Below are 16831 nucleotides of genomic sequence, written 5' to 3' on the forward strand. Positions count from 1 at the left end.
ATCCTTCCATATTATGTCCAATATCTCTGAATTTTCCAAGGGTTTCTGGTCATGATTCATTCCTGTTTATCAAAGTTTATCATTATTTATGTTTTGTATGTAATTTTTTGTATCTAATGAGTTTGCTCTCCTAGCTGTAATGCCAACTAATTTTCTTTCAGAGAGATGAAGGGACACAAATAACTGTAGTACATTTGCTAAATCCAAGTAAGTTCATTATTCTGTTAATAAAATCATGAATGGTGGCAATCACAGGCAGGGACAGAATATCTCTCAAAGTTTTACTGAAACCAAAATAACTTTTCCTCCCACATTGTCTTGACTATGGACTTACTTAGAATTCAGGCCAGTAGAAAATGACTTTGAGGATAATTGAGGGTCTTTGCCATTCTTCATTGGTATTAGATGGCAACTATATTTCCTGACAGGCTTAATATATCCATTCCTGTTCATTCTGTGAAATGGTCTATGACATACTAATTCCTCGCATAACCTACAAACTATACACAATTCTTAAAAAATACTGATCTTTACTCCTTTGTGTAATGTAGCCCTTAACTTTTAATACTAAAAGAAGCTAGAAGTTATCAATAATGATTATACATTTTGACATTGTCTAACACTTCACACACTATTTCCTTAAAGGTTGGTGGGGAAAAGAAATCCCATAAAACAAATTATCTTCTGTTAGGTGTTTGTGAGTTCTGACCTAAGTACACTGGTTTCTTCAGAGGAGGGATTTTCAGAGCTTTTATCTATACAAATGCAAATTATGATCTCCAGGTGAGATTTTGTTTAATGTTTATTTCTTTATTTTTGAGAGAGTGGGAGAGTGAGCACAACTGGGGGAAGGATGGAGAGAGGGAGGGAGACACAGAATCTAAAGCAGGCTCCAGGCTCTGAGCTGTCAGTTCAGAGCCTAATGCAGGGCTTGAACCCATGAACCGTGAGATCATGACCTGAGCCAAGTGAGACACTTAACTGACTGAGCCACCAAGATTTTATTTAAAACAAACACTTGGGGACACATTTAATTACAGAATAGTGTTTTGTGGCACTTAGCTTTGGAAAGCTTTAATAAAGACATATTATTATTAGTATTTTATAATTGTTAACAATCATACTTACTGCCAGTAAATCCAAAAGGAGAAAAATGCCTTCCTTTTCAAGAAAATAATCCTCTAAGGGATAACATCCCAAAATACAGCACCTTAAATAAAAAGGAAGTTATTCCTTTAACAAGGATTCTACTATCTATATATATTGTCTACTTCTATATTTTTGACTATGTTAGATGCCTCATTTAAGAGAAATCATGTATAAGAAAGAGTTTTCTGTGACTGACTTATTTCACTTAGCATAGTGTCTTCCAGGTCCATCCATGTTGCTATAAATAGGATTTTCTTTTTTTAAGGCTGAGTAATATTCCATAGTGTGTATATATACCATATTTTCTTATCCATTCATCTATTGATGGAACATTTGGGTTGTTTCCATATCCTGGTTATTGTGAATAGTGCTGCAATGAACATGGGACTGCAGCTATTTCTTCAAGATCCTGATTTCAATTCTCTTGGATATATACGTAGAAGAGGGATTACTAGATCAGGTGGTAGTTCTATTTTTAATTTTGTGAGGAACCTCCATACTGTTTTCCATAGTGGCTGCACCACTTGGCATTCCTAACAATGTCAAGAGAGTCTCTTTTCTCCATATTCTTGCCAACATTTCTATATCTGTATATCTCTCTCTATATATCTACCTACCTGTCTATCTATTTACCTATTTTTGTTTTGAATAACCACCCTAGCAGGTATAAGGTGATATCTCATTGTGGTTTTGATTTGCATTTTCCTGATGATTAGTTGTTCCATATGAATTTTTAGGATTGTGTTTTCTATTTCTGTAAAAAATATCTTTAGGATTTAATAGGGATTGCATGGAGCTATACATCACTTTGACTAGTATGACATTTAAACAATATTAATTATCCCAATCCATGAACACAAGAAGTCCTTCCATTTATTTGTATCTGCTTTCATTTCTTTCATCAGTGCTTTATAGTTTTCAGGGTTTAAGTCTTTTACTTCCTTGGTTATGTTTTTTCCTAAGTACTTTATTCTTTTTGGTGCTATTCTCTTTGATGCTATTTACTTAATTTTCTTTTTGCATAGTTCATTATTGGTGTAAAGAAATGCAACTGGTTTTTGTAGATGAGTTTGTATCTTGAAACTTTATAAGCTCATGTAAGCTCATGTAAGCTCATCAAGAGATAATTTTACTTCTTTTTTTCTGATTTAGATGCCTTTTATTTCTTTTTCTTGCCTAATTGCTCTGGCTAGTACTTACAGTATTGAGTAGAAATAGTGAGAGTGGGTATCTTTGCCTGGTTATAGATCTTAAAGGAAAAGCTTTTAGCTTTCCACCATTGAGTATAATGTGGGTTTTTCATCTATGGCCTTTATCGTGTTAAGGCAAGTTCCTTCTCTACCTAATTTGTTGAGAGTTTGTTTTTATCATGAAAGGGTGTTGAATTTTGTCACATGCATTTTTTCTAGAACTGAGATGATTGTGATTTTTGTTCTTCATTGTGTTAATGTGGTATATCACACTGATTGATTTGCTTGTATTGAGCAATTCTTGCATGCCAAGGATAAATCCCACTTGGTAATGGTGTATGATCCTTTTAATTTGTTGTTGAATTCAGTTTGCTAATATTTTCTATAGGACTTTTGCTTCTATGATCCTCAGGAATATTGCTCTGTAGTTTTTCTTTTCTTATAGTATCTTTGTGTGGCTTTGGTATCATGGTGATGCTGGCCTCATAAAATGATTTTGGAAGTGTTCCCTTTTCTATATTTTGGAAGAATTTAAGGATTGTATTAATTCTTCTTTAAATGTTTGGTAAATTTCAACTGTGAAGCTCTCAAGTCCTGAGCTGTTTTTGTTAGGAGGTTTGTTTTTTAGAGAGGGAGAGAGAGCACAAGCTGGGGAGAGGGGCAGAGGAAGAGAGAGAAAGAGAGAGAGAGAATCTTGAGCAGACTTCACGCTGAGCACAGAGCCCAACACGGGCTTAGTCTCACTATTGGGAGATTATAACCTGAGCCAAAATCAAGAGTCAGACACTTAACTGACTCAGCCACCCAGGTGTTCCAGGAGGTTTTTGATTACTGATTGAATCTCCTTATTGTTATTGGTCTTTTCAGGCTTTCTAATTCTTCTTGATTCAGTCTTGGTGGGTTGTATGTTTCTAGGAATTTTATCTATTTCTTCTATATTGTACAATTTGTTGGCATAGAGTTGTTCATAATAATCCCTTATGATCTTTTTTTATTTCTATGGCATCTGTTGTGATATGTTGTTTCATTTACATCATTTATTTTGAATCATCTTCCTTCTTTTTCTTCGTCTAGTTAGTGCTTTGTAGACTTTGATATCTTTTCAAAACAAACCAGCTCTTATTTTTCTGGATTTCTTCCCAATCCCTCATTTATTTCTGTTCTAATCTTTATTATTTTCTTTATTCTGCCAACTTTGAGCTTAGTTTGTTCTTCCTTTACTAGTTCCTTTATGTGTAAAGTTAGGTTGTTTGAATCATTCTTCTTTTCTATCTAGGTATTTATCCCCATAAACTTCCCTCTTAGCACTGCTGTTGCTGTATCACATAAGTTTTATTATGCTGTACTTTCATTTTAGTTTGTCTTGAGAAATTTCTAATTTTCCTTTTGCTTTTGTCTTTGACCCAGTGGTAGTTCAAGAGTGTGTTAATTCCCATGCATTTGTGAATTTTCCTAATTTCCATTTGGTATTGATTTCTAGTTTTCTTCCATTGTGGTCAGAAAAGATATTTTGAATGATTTAAGTCTTCTTAAATTTGTTAAGACTTGTTTGTGACCTTGTAGGCAGAACCAGCCCCCCATCCTGTGGTTATCTAGGCGCTCTCCAAAAACTACCTCATTGACATAAACTCAGATGTGGTTGAAAGGGGCTTGTTATATATAACAAAAGACACAGCCTTCAAAAGTTATTACTCTGGAGCTATTACAGGAACTGAGAATAAAAGACCAAATATTGTAACAAAAGATGTTCTCATTGCTCTTTGTGTTAGATCTATAGTCAGTTTTTCCCCCCAGATATGCTGCAGTGGGGCTGTCATGAATCCCACCCAAGCAGAAAAAAAGAAATATGTTAAATGTTAATGATATTTGAAACTCAAGTAATTTTCTCCAAGACAAAATTTCATAAATTAATGTTAAGAAAAGCAATATTTATTTATTTATTGCTCTTTAGGAATGCTAAGACATTTGGGGAAAAATATTGGTTAGGAAATACCTAATCAATAGGTTTTTGACTCTTCAAAGAGGAAATGAGTGAGGAACTGTGTGAGTAAAAGTAGATGCTTGTGTTTTTCCAGACCAGGCCAAAATGGAATGGATTCAAATCACAAAAACAAGAATTTAAGTTTATATACAAACTTGTATCCTGAGTTACAGACAAGATTGCTTTCCAAAGGATGTTAGTAAATATCATTTCTGGACTACTGAAAAGAAAAAGGCAAAAAAAAAAAAAAAAAAAAAAAAAAAAAGGGCATTGGAAGAGTTATCTTTATGGTGTGATTTTAAGGGAAGAAAAATTTTTTTATGAATTTAGCAAAACTTATTGAAGCTTAAATTGTGGTACAAAAATACATTTCAACTGATTTAAGAGAGAAATTATTGCAACAAAATTTTCCCTCCTCTATCATACACACTAGAGTTAATTTCAATTATTATCCAATCTATAGTTTTAATTGTTCTAGGCTTTTATTCCATACAAATTTGTGCAGTTTTAAAAAATTAGATAGAAATCTTAAATCTATTTAAAAAAAATCAGACCTCAAGCCAACAAATGTCATGAGGTAATTTTCTTGTATTATAGTTCTAACTTGGTTACAGTAATACTCACCAAATGCTGTCCAGTGTACTAAAAAGAAGTACATTATAGCCTAATCCACTCTGAAACTTCATGGGGTCGGTTTTCATTACATGAAGAATTATATCCACTCCTTCTGTTCCGAAAATTTCCTAAGAGATATATTTAAAATTATGTTTTGAAATAATCTCATCCTTTTCTATTTCATTTTGTCCCCTAAAACTTTTTCTACCAGAGAAGCAGAAAACACTGTTACTTTATTACACAATTTTTTGAATTAATACTCAGTCTCAGGAGTTTAGGACAAATTATTATAAAGCTAATCATTTTAAGAAAGGGCATCAATCACTATGCTAGCTTAATGTCTCTTTATAATTTTTATTTTTCCCTTTCTTTTTTTTTTTAAAAATAAACCATAAGCTTGCCCTATGATTTTCTTCCACATTATAATGAATGTAGTCCAATATCCTGTCAGATGAATGCTAGATAGCAAACACTAATTTAAGAGGCTAAAATTCTATCATGAAAGATTTTTTAATGCTCCCAAGAGAGAAATATACATACATATATGTATATATATTTCTCTCATATATATATGAGACTCATATAAGGTTTTGTAAAACCTTTAATAATTTATATCAAGTTATTACCAGTTAATATTTCTCCCTTAACAATTACCTTTCCCATTGCTTTGTTGTTCAGTTCTGCTACCCAGTAAGCAAGACTATGAGCATTTTTCCAGAAGAACACAGGCACAGGATGACAGAATAGAAGGAAAAGTTGCACCAAAGCTCAGAGCGAGGTGTGGATTTACTGTTCTTGCTGGCTTTCCCTAAAACCCCTCTATTGAAAACTTCATAATCTTTAATTTTTATCTTTCCAATTCTATCTTTTGCTATTTATCAATCTTAGAGACTCAGAGTTTGTTATAGAGTTAAAAAAGATCAAAGGGAATTAAGCTCTTTTTTTCTAATTTTTAATTCTAGTTATGAATTCAATTTTCTCCAAGTTTTTATTTAAATTCCACTTAGTTAACACAGTGTAATATTAGTTTAAGGTGTAGAATTCAGTGATTCATCACTTACATACAGCACCCAGGGTTTCACACAAGTGCTCCTTAATGCCCATCACCCTGAATCAAAGGTAAACTCAAAAAACATTTATAATGCTACAGCCACTTTGCAAGAACTGTTTTCCAGTTTCTTAAAAACAGACACCTATTTTATGAACCATTAATTGCACTCCTAGGTATTTAGGAGAAATGAAAGAATGATGTCCACAAAAAGACAACTATAAAAATGTTCACTGAAGCTTTATACATAATAGTCCCAAATGGAAACAACCTAAGTGTTTATCAATAGGGGAATGGATAAAAAAAATTTGGTATATTCAAGGAGTGAAATACTATTCAGCAATAAAAAGGAATGAACTGCTGATACCTACAACAATATCAATATATCTCAGAAATATAATGCTGGATGACAGAAACCAGTTATAAAACAGTAAATACTATGTGGTTCCATTCATATAAAGTAAATAAATAGGCAATACTAACTTAAGGGGATAGAAATCAGAATAGTGGTTACCTGAAGACAAGTGGGGGTATGGCTGCTAAGGGGCATGAAAGAATTTTATAGGGATGGGGCACCTGGGTGGCTTAGTCAGTTAAGCATTTAACTCTTGATTTTGGCTCAGGTCATGATCTCACAGATGTGGGATCAAGCCCCACGTCAGGCTCTGTGGAGAGCATGGAGCCTGCTTGGAATTCTCCCTCTCTGTCCCTCCCCTGCGAGTGCTTGCTCTCTCTCTCTCTCTCTCCCCCTCTCTCAAAAATAAATAAATTAAAAATAAAAAAGAATTTTATAGTGAGATAACAATAGTCTGTTTTAATTGGGGTACTGGTTAAATGGGTATATACATTCATCAAAACCTATCAAAATATACACAAAATATATATTTTATCGTATATAAGAATACTCTACAAAAAAGAATATTAAAACGTCACAGGATTAAAAAAACACCAACATTTATGGACACCAAGAAAAAGTTGAGGAGGAGGAGTTAAGGTGGCAGACGAGTAGGGGGACCAGGATTTCCCTCCTCCCTCAAACACAGCTATATTGAGGTGAGAGCATTTGGAACACCAGGAAATCAATCTGGCGGGGGGTGGGGGAGTAGCAGAAGGATCTCCACGGGTTGTGGGAGACAGCTTAGTGGGTCAGAGGTGCATGTATGCAAACTGGGGGAGATAAAACAGTGTAGGCATGGAGGGGAAGGAACCTCTTCTTTGGAGAGACAAAAGGGAAAGACAGGCTGTGGAATTGTGGTATTGTGTTAGGTTAGGTTTTACAAGAGTAAAACCTCTCCAGACCACGGACTGGGGAATGAGAAATATGGAGAGTGCCAGTTTCTACCTTGCAAACAGCGCCAGGAGCTGAGGATCAGAGTTTTCAAAATTGTGTGGCTTTCTTCAGACTGACAAATTCCTAGACACTCACACACTACCAAAACTCAAACAGGAAGAAATAGAAAATTGGATCAGACCCATAACCAGCAAAGAAACTAAATTGGTTATCAAACATCTCCTAACAAGTAAGAGTCCTGGGCTAGATGGCTTCCCAAGGGAATTATGCCAGCTATTTAAAGCAGAGTTAATACCTACCTATTCTTCTCAAACTGTTCCAAAAAATAAAAATGGAAGGAAAGCTTCCAGACTCATTCTAGGAAGCCAGCATTACCTTGATTCCCAAATCAAACAAAGACCCTACTAGAAAGGAGAATTACAGGCCAATATCCTTGATGAACATGGATGCAAAAATTCTCAACAAGATACTAGCCAATCAAATTCAATAGCATATAGAAAGAATTATTCACCATGATCAAGTGGGATTCGTTCCTGGGCTGCAGGGCTGGTTCAATATTCACAAATCAATCAATGTGATACATCACATTAACAGAAGAAAGGATAAGAACCATATGATCCTGTCAATAGATGCATAAAAAGCATTTGACAAAATACAGCATCCTTTCTTAATAAAAACCCTCAAGAAAGTCGGGATAGAAGGAATATACCATAACATCATAAAAGCCATATATGAAAGGCCCTAATACCATCCTCAATGGGGAAAAACTGAGAGCTTTCCTCATGAGATCAGGAATACAACAGGGATGTCCACTCTCACCATTGTTGCTTAACCTGGTGTTGGAAGTTCTAGCGTCAGCAATCAGACAACAAAATGAAATAAAAGGCATCCAAATTGGCAAAGAAGTGAAACTTACAATCTTTACAGATGACCCGATACTCTATGTGGAAAACCCAAAAGACTCTACCAAAAACTGCTAGAACTGATACAGGAATTCAGCCAAGTCTTAGGATATAAAATCAATGTACAGAAATCGGTTATATTTATATGCATCAATAATGTAGCAACAGGAAGAGATATCAGGGAATCAATCCTATTTACAATTGCACCAAAACCCATAAAATACCTAGGAATAAACCTAACCAAAGAGATGAAAAATCTATACACTGAAAACTATGAAAAGCTTATGAAAGAAATTGAAGACACAAATAAAAAGGAAAAATATTCCATGCTCATGGACTAGAAGAATAAATATTGTTAAAATGTCAATACTATCGGGGCGCCTGGGTGGCGCAGTCGGTTAAGCGTCCGACTTCAGCCAGGTCACGATCTCGCGGTCCGGGAGTTCGAGCCCCGCGTCAGGCTCTGGGCTGATGGCTCAGAGCCTGGAGCCTGTTTCCGATTCTGTGTCTCCCTCTCTCTCTGCCCCTCCCCCGTTCATGCTCTGTCTCTGTCGCAAAAATAAATAAATGTTGAAAAAAAAAAAAAATGTCAATACTACCCAAAGCAGTCTACGTATTCAGTGCAATCCCTATCAAAGCATTCTTCACAGAGCTAGAACAAACAATCCTAAAATTTGAATGGAACCACAAAAGTACCTGAATAATCAAAGTAATGTTGAAAAAGAAAACCAAAGGTAGAGGCATCACAATCCTGGACTTTCTCCTGTTTATTACAAAGCTGTAACCATCAACACAGTACGGTATTGGCACAAAAACAGACACATCGACCAATGAATAGAGAATCCAGAACTGGACACACAAATCCTTTGTCCTTTGACAAAGCAGGAAAGGGTATCCAATGGAAAAAAGACAGTGTCTTTAGCAAATGGTGAGGGGAGAACTGGACAGCAACATACAGAAGGAAGCTGGACCACTTTCTTACACCATACACAAAATAAATTCAGAATAGATAAAAGACCTAAATGTGAGACAGGCAACCATTAAAATCCTACAGTAGAAAACAGGCAGCAACTTCTTTGATCTCGGCCACAGCAACTTCTTACTTACATGTCTCTGAATGCAAGGAAGTAAAAGCAAAAATGAATTATTGGTACCTCATCAAGACAAAAAGCTTCTGCACTGCAAAGGAAATGATCAACAAAACTAAAAGGCAACCAACAGAATGGGAGAAGATATTTGCAAATGGCCAATCAGATAAAGGGTTAGTATCCAAAATCTATAAAGAACTTACCAAACTCAACACATGAAAAACAGATAATCCAGTGAAGAAGTAGGCAGAAGACATCAATAGACACTTTTCCAAAGAAGACATCCACATGGCTAATATGCACATGAAAAAGATGCTCAACATCACATATCATCAGGGAAATAGAAACCAAAACCATAATGAGATACCACCTCATACCAGTCAGAATGGCTAAAATTAACAACTCAGGAAACAACAGATGTTGGCAAGGATGTGGAGAAAGGAAAACCCTCTTGCACTATTGGTGGGAATGCTAACTGGTGCAGCCACTCTGGAAAACAGTGTGGAGTTTCTTCAAAAAATTAAAAATAGACTTACCCTACATCCCAGCAATTGCACTACTAGGAATTTTTCCAAAGGATACAGGAGTGCTGACTTGAAGGGGCACATGCACCCCAATGTTTATAGCAGTGAAATTAACAATAGCCAAATTGTGGAATCCATTCAACTGATGAATGGATTAAGAAGATGTGGTATATATACATATAATGGAATACTACTCTGTGATGAAAAAGAATGAAATCCTGCAACAACACAGATGGAACTGGAGGGTATTATGCTAACTGAAATAAGTCAGTTAGAGAAAGGCAGGTATATGATTTCATTTATATGTGGTATTTGAGAAACTTAACAGATGATCATAGGGGAAGGGTAGGAAAAATAAGATAAAAACAGGGAGGCAAACCATAAGAGACTCTTAAATACAGAACAAACTGAGGGTTGATGGAGGTGGATAAAATGGGTGATGGGCTTTAAGGAGGTCACTTGTCGGGATGAGCACTGGGTATATATGGGAGTAATGAATCACTGGAATCTACTCCTGAAGCCAAGATTACACTCTATGTTAGCTAACTTGAGATTAAAAAAAAAAAAAGAGTTCATAGTGCTAGGTGATTGGGAGATCTGAACAAAACTTGGATTCATAGGCATACTTACCTTTCTAGGAATATGATGTTCACAAAGACCAGATAAGATAAGTAATATATCAGATTGAATTTCCAAAACAATGGCTTCTTCTTTGTCATGAGACTTGATTATATTTTTAAAAACTCCTGGTATGAAAAAAATTGAAAGAATGTAAACTTACTGGACATTGTATTTTTATTTTGATCAATTACTGTTTTGAAATCTCTTCTTAAAAAAAGAAAAAAAAGAAATTCCTTATAAAATTTCAGCTAGAGCAACTATTTTAAAAGGGGCTGTTTTCATTGCAGTTACTTAGAAGCTGTAGACAGATGATGATAAAGGGACTCTTTGACTACAATCAGTAGCCCCATATGTAGAGCATGTCTAGTACAGAATTAATGGAGTGACATTAAAAGATGCCCTAACAACCTGATACTTTGCCCAGCAAACAAAACTCTTTAGAAATACACAGAATGCCATGAGGCAGAGATGAGTGCTGCTGCAAATATATGACTAAAATGCCTGATCCCAACTTGCTCACCTCCTTATGGTTAACAGGGTCAATTTTAGGCAAAGGTAGATATCTGTAAATATGTTTTTATTTTTCTGTTACTTTTTTCTGCATTTTCTCCTTATGTCTACCTGGAGGTGTCTTCAACAACTTTAGATAGCAGTATTCCCATGTCCTTTGAAATCTCTTCTCTGCTTTTAATAAAAATTTAGAAAGATTGGAAAAGAGCCACTTACAGTGATGGAATGACAGTCACAATAAAATTTTGCCTCAAAAAGTTTTCCTTCAAGCTTTAAATGAGGAACAAAAGTCATTGCTTCTCTGTTAAAGAAGTCCTTGGCATTAGCAGGAAGGGGTGGAGTTATGTTCCAAACAAAGTAAGAGGGCCACACAAATCACAGCTTATTTCCATAGCTAGCCCTGAAGGGATGATTTTTGGTCCCATTAGAACGAAGGACAGGTGCTGGATCAATCTCTAGGGGGCTAGTTGAGCATGCTGGAGGCCCAGTTTAGGAGCATGCCAGGGACAGATGGGCCAATGCTCCTTTATTAGGAACACCTAGGAATTCAATCTCATTAGCCAGAGGTCAGATTCTCCTTTCTAGAGGATTTCATTTTCCTTCCTACTTGAGTGCAGGTAGGTTACTTTTTGTTGTCTATCCCACATGTTATGTTAATATTGAATTATTTCCTTCATACTTCAGTATCTTTTAGCTCCTTGCCTTTATCCTCTCCTTGTTCTATTCTCTTTTTTTTTAATGTTTATTTTTGACAGAGAGAGCGCGCGCATTGAGGGGGGGGGGGGGGACGGGGGTGCAGAGAGAGGGAGACACAGAATCTGAAACAGACTCCAGGCTCTGAGCTGTCAGCACAGAGTTGGGGCTTGAACTCATGGACTGTGAGATCATGACCTGAGCCGAAGTCAGATGCTCAACCGACAGAGTCACCCAGTCGCCCTCTCCTTGTTCTAAGTCATCAGATATATTTATTCCAGGTTCCTTTTCCTAATACATCATTATACTTAACTTCCCTAATCAAAACCACTAATGGCTCCCCATGCCTAAAGACAATGCTATTCAAAACTCTAGCTTGGCTCCTAACTAGACATATATCTCATATTATTTGTTTTCATAAAACGTTTATTTTCAATTTCTGTTTTTTATTACTTTTAAATTGAAGTATAGTTGATGCATATGTTCAGTTTTATGAAGACTTCACTTAAGCTAGTTCAGCACACGTTATCATACATATTTTGACACCATGTCTCTGCCCCTGCTCTTCCCTTGCTTGAAAAACCATCTTTTATTTTTCTGTCTCAAAACTAGCTTTACCCTCCTACCCAAGCTCAATAAACCTTCCGGCTTAATCCTGCCAAGATTACCCAGCCTTAAACACTATTGATAACCTCTTAGTTTCTGTGGTATTTACTCTCTGTATTACTCATTAGGGGCCTTACTGATGGTGTTAGGTAACACATGCTATTTTTCTATGATAGACATCTTTTGTTCTCATTAAGGCCAAGGTCCTGTGCCTGCACAAAGAGTATTATAAACATTTGCATTTGTAATGCAATTACTATTTGTTGAACAAACTATTTGTTGAGCCTTCTGTTGGATTAAGGGAAGGCCACTACTGCCTCTAAGAACTCACATGATAAAGATCAGCTTCTTTCAAGTTAAAGGGAAAGGATTTTAAGAAGAAAAGAATCCTACATTTGTTTTCCCGTGTCTCTACCCCACTTCCTACACAGGTAAGATTAATACTCCTTCCTGGACATATGAAAAATTGTATTTTCTAGACTCTATCCAGTTAGGCTGGTACTGAGTTCTGTACAATGGAATGTGCATAGAAGTGATAATATCTACTTTTGGGTTTGGTCATCCTGAGTAAAGTCATCAAGAGAGTGAGTGTTTTTGCTTAGCACCCTTCTCAATATCCTCATTTTAAAAGGCACCGCTATTAAAGGGTACCACTCTACTCCACTAATGATGGAAGAGTAGGCACTTTAACTTAACATTTAGAAGAGTTTTTGAGTAGGCATTTGTAATTAATTGACATCCAACAAATTATCTCTTACTCATGAGGCAATTACTGAATTTGAATATAACCAAAATAGCTCTTTTCAAAGTCAGGAAAGGTTAGGGCCAGAGGACTATTTATTTCTTAACTAGAAAAAGGTAAAAAGCTTTTAAGGTGTTCTGAGTTTATACTGAGCTCATATGTATGTACTTTGGGGTAAGGTGATTCAACAGTCAAATCTAAGTTGAAAATCAAGGATATGGGGCACCTGGGTGTCTCAGTCAGTTAAGCATCCGACTGGCTCAGATTATGATCTCATAGTTCATGGGTTCTAGTCCCACGTCAGGGGCTCTAAGCTGACAGCTGAGAACCTGGAGCCTGCTTCAGATTCTGTGTCTCTTTCTCTCTCCCTCTCCCCTGCGCACTCTCTCTCTCCCTCAAATAGCCCCCTCAAAAATGAACATTGTTTTTTTTTAAATCAAGGATATCCTGATATTTCATAACAGAAAAGAATATCCTATGTACATATCTGTATATCCCAGCATACCAGTGTTCCGGTATGTCAGATACACTGGAAAATGGAATGTTATCCTTTTCCTGGCCAAAAAGTAGTGATCTTATTACTAGAAAAATGAAACAGTAGCCCATTACAAAAAACAAACAAACAAACAAAACCACAAAAGATAATCCTAAATGAAATAGTATCTGAATTGAGTAAACAGATGTTTACAGAATGAGTGATCATGATGTTTTAGTAAAGACAAACTGTCTTATATAGCAACAATATGAAACAAAAATCAAGAGAATATTCAGGGGTTTTTAAGCTATAAAGACAAAATAAATTTGAAAGAAATATTTCAAACAAAACCTCTAGTTTATAAATATTCTACTTTCATAACTATACAAACATGTTATGTTTACCTATCAGTTGCTGAATTGTTCCCTTTTCACAAAGATCATTGTTTATAGTCTCATCCTCAAGATAGACCATGGCTCTCAAGAGTCTTAAACTGTAACGCATCTGGGCAAACTTGTTGCCACGGCCGCCTGTACCATGGTAACTATTACCATGACTAAAGAAGGAATCTGTGGAGAAATATTAATAATTTAATACTTTGTATCAACTTACAGCATAAAACATTTCAAATAAAATAGAATACATCAAATACCTTATATATGTATGCTTAATTTTAAAAAGATGTTAAAATTTTGTCATACTTGTTTTTTTTAGAGAAATAAATAGTATCCTTTCCCCCTTCTCCTTCTCTTCCCAGAATGGAAATATGCTTTAAAATTTTACTCAAATGTATCATATTGTGTGTATCTGTGGTAACTTGCTACTATTCTTCAGCATTACGGTTTTTAAAGTAGTCACACTCTTACAGACTGAAATATTTAATTGCTTTCAACATTCATTTTATAAATAAATCACAGTTTATCCATTCAGTAGTACAAACTGCTCCAGTGAACATTCTGGTTCATGTCTCTTATTCCCACTGAGAAAGGTTTTGCCAAGTGACACCAGAATCATATAGGATATACCCACATTGAATTTTACTTAAATTCCTAAATTGCTTCCCAAAGTGGTTATATGGATACAATGTATAAGACCAATAGATTTTCCCCAATCTGTTAAATGGAAAATGATAGTTTGTTGTTATTTGAATTTGCATTTCTCTGAGTACCAATAGGGTTTAATATCTTTTAATGTTTTTTTTTCCTTTTTTTTAAATTTGAGATTTTGTGATTTGGCACTCTGTATTCTTTGTCACCTTCTCTAAGAGTTATTTTCTTCTTGAGTTCTTTATGAGCCAGGACTCTAATCTTTTATTATTCACAGAAGTGGTAAATGTATGCTCTCAATTTGTAGATTGTTACTTTATTCAGATTTAGTCACACAGGCAATTCTAAATTTTACATGCATTCATCTTAAATTTATTATTAAATGCATTCATCTTCTGTATAGTTTAGGCTCTTCTGGTTTTTAAGTCTTTCCCTACCCTGTTATCATGAAGATATTTTCCCATGTTTTCTTCTAAGATTTTTACAGTTTAACTTTTCACATTTTGGGCTTTATTTTGCATTTCATTTTTTTTTTCAATGTTTATTTATTTTTGGGACAGAGAGAGACAGAGCATGAACGGGGGAGGGGCAGAGAGAGAGGGAGACACAGAATCGGAAACAGGCTCCAGGCTCTGAGCCATCAGCCCAGAGCCTGACGCGGGGCTCGAACTCACGGACCGCGAGATCGTGACCTGGCTGAAGTCGGACACTTAACCGACTGCGCCACCCTGGCGCCCCTTATTTCATTTTTTTTTAAAAAGGTGAAAGAACCTAATTTTTATTTTCACTGAAAGCAATATCATGTCTGATAATGCCAACCTCCCATGTATTCTATTTTCATTGATCTATTCCTTGTCTAATACCATACAGTTTAAATTACTATAGCTTTATGGTAGGTCTTGGTAACTAGTAAGGCTAGTTCTCCTTTCTTTTTTACAATAATATGCATTCTTTAAGAGGTTCTTTAGGGGTACCTGGGTGGCCCAGTCAGTTAATTGTCCATCTCTCGATTTTGGCTCAGGTTGTGATCTCACAATTGTGAGATCGAGCCCCGTGTTGGGCGCACACCTAGTGTTAGCACTGCTTGGGATTCTCTCCCTCTCTCTCTCTGCCCCTCTCCTGCTTGTGTGTGCTCTCTCTCTCAAAATAAATAAATAAACATTAAAAAAAATAAAAGTGTCTTTAGAAGTAGCGTTTTGTTTAAAGCTAAAATAACGTTCAAAAAAGTACTGTTGTGAGTATTGTGTATAGGTTAAAAATGGGTTTCTGGAGCTAGAATGCCTGCATTAAATCCTGGATGTGCCACTCCCTGTGTGACCAAGAACATGTTATTTTTTTTTATTTAAAAAATTTCTTTTAAATGTTTATTTATTTTTGACAGAGAGAAACAGAGCATGAGCAGGGGAGGGGCAGAGAGAGAGGGAGACACAGAATCCAAGGCAGGCTCCAGTCTCTGATCTGTCAGCACAGAGCCTGACGCGGGGCTCAAACCCACAGATTGTGAGATCATGACCTCAGCTGAAGTCGGACACTCAACCAACTTAGCCACCCAGGCGCCCCTGTTATTTACTTTTTTGATTAAGTTCTACCCATCTGACCAACAGGGATAGAAATAGTACCTATAATCCCTAGATTTGTTGTGAAGACTAAATGAGTTAATACTTGTTAGGTGTTTAAGGCCTTCCACACAGTAGTAGGTACTCAATAACTGTTAGCTATAAGTTTTCCTCATGTTAGGCAGCATTTCCTCTTTTTCCTTATAATCTTTTGTAAACATAAATGATATAAAGAATAGACTGAAGAATTGTTTTATTTAATGCACAGCAGTTTACCAAGAAAAAAATTAGTAACTCAGCATATTAGAAAATAGAGGATAAAAAAAATCAGCTATAATTTTTTCCCTCTCTCATGGATATATGATTTTCTTGATCTACTGAAAATGTATCATACCAAATTATTTCTAGAGCAAAATTACTACCAGAAAAGAATGCAGTATCTTCCTTATAAACGTTTTTTTTTTTTTTTTTTTTAAAGAAAGTCATTTCTTATTTCCTTTCTGAGAATGATGAGAATTGAAATAAAGTATTTGTACAAATTGGGAGTTTGCTAATTTGGTAGGCTATTTGTGGAGTCATTACTTCTGGCTGGAGATTTTAAGCTCCATGAAGGTAGAGATTTTATTTTTTTGAACATAAATGTATCTTTAGCAGCTAAAACAATATCTATACCCAGTAAGTATTCGACAAATATTTGTTGAATAATTAAAATATTTCCAGGACTTAGTATAATTGTTGGATAAGCCTAATGATAAAAAATTTAAATCAGGTTATATGAATGATTTCTTTTACTG

General features: G+C 35.5%; 1 protein-coding gene across 2 annotated transcripts in view; it reads right to left on the reverse strand.

Annotated features, from left to right (window-relative positions):
- The window catches only part of CFAP69 (cilia and flagella associated protein 69), a 62674-nt gene that overhangs the window by 12308 nt on the left and 33535 nt on the right, over positions 1-16831 (reverse strand). For both annotated transcript variants that reach the window (XM_086696543.1, XM_025929744.2), the window contains exons 13-16: positions 13840-14004; positions 10419-10534; positions 4945-5063; positions 1129-1210 (exon numbers count right to left, since the gene is read on the reverse strand). In XM_086696543.1, coding sequence (XP_086552669.1) covers positions 1129-1210; positions 4945-5063; positions 10419-10534; positions 13840-14004 — 482 coding nt within the window. The remainder of the gene's footprint in view (positions 1-1128; positions 1211-4944; positions 5064-10418; positions 10535-13839; positions 14005-16831) is intronic.

The sequence above is a fragment of the Puma concolor genome, chromosome A2 (genome assembly GCF_028749965.1).
Source record: "Puma concolor isolate L17-30 chromosome A2, mPumCon1.1.hap2, whole genome shotgun sequence".
NCBI classification, from domain to species: Eukaryota; Metazoa; Chordata; class Mammalia; order Carnivora; family Felidae; genus Puma; species Puma concolor.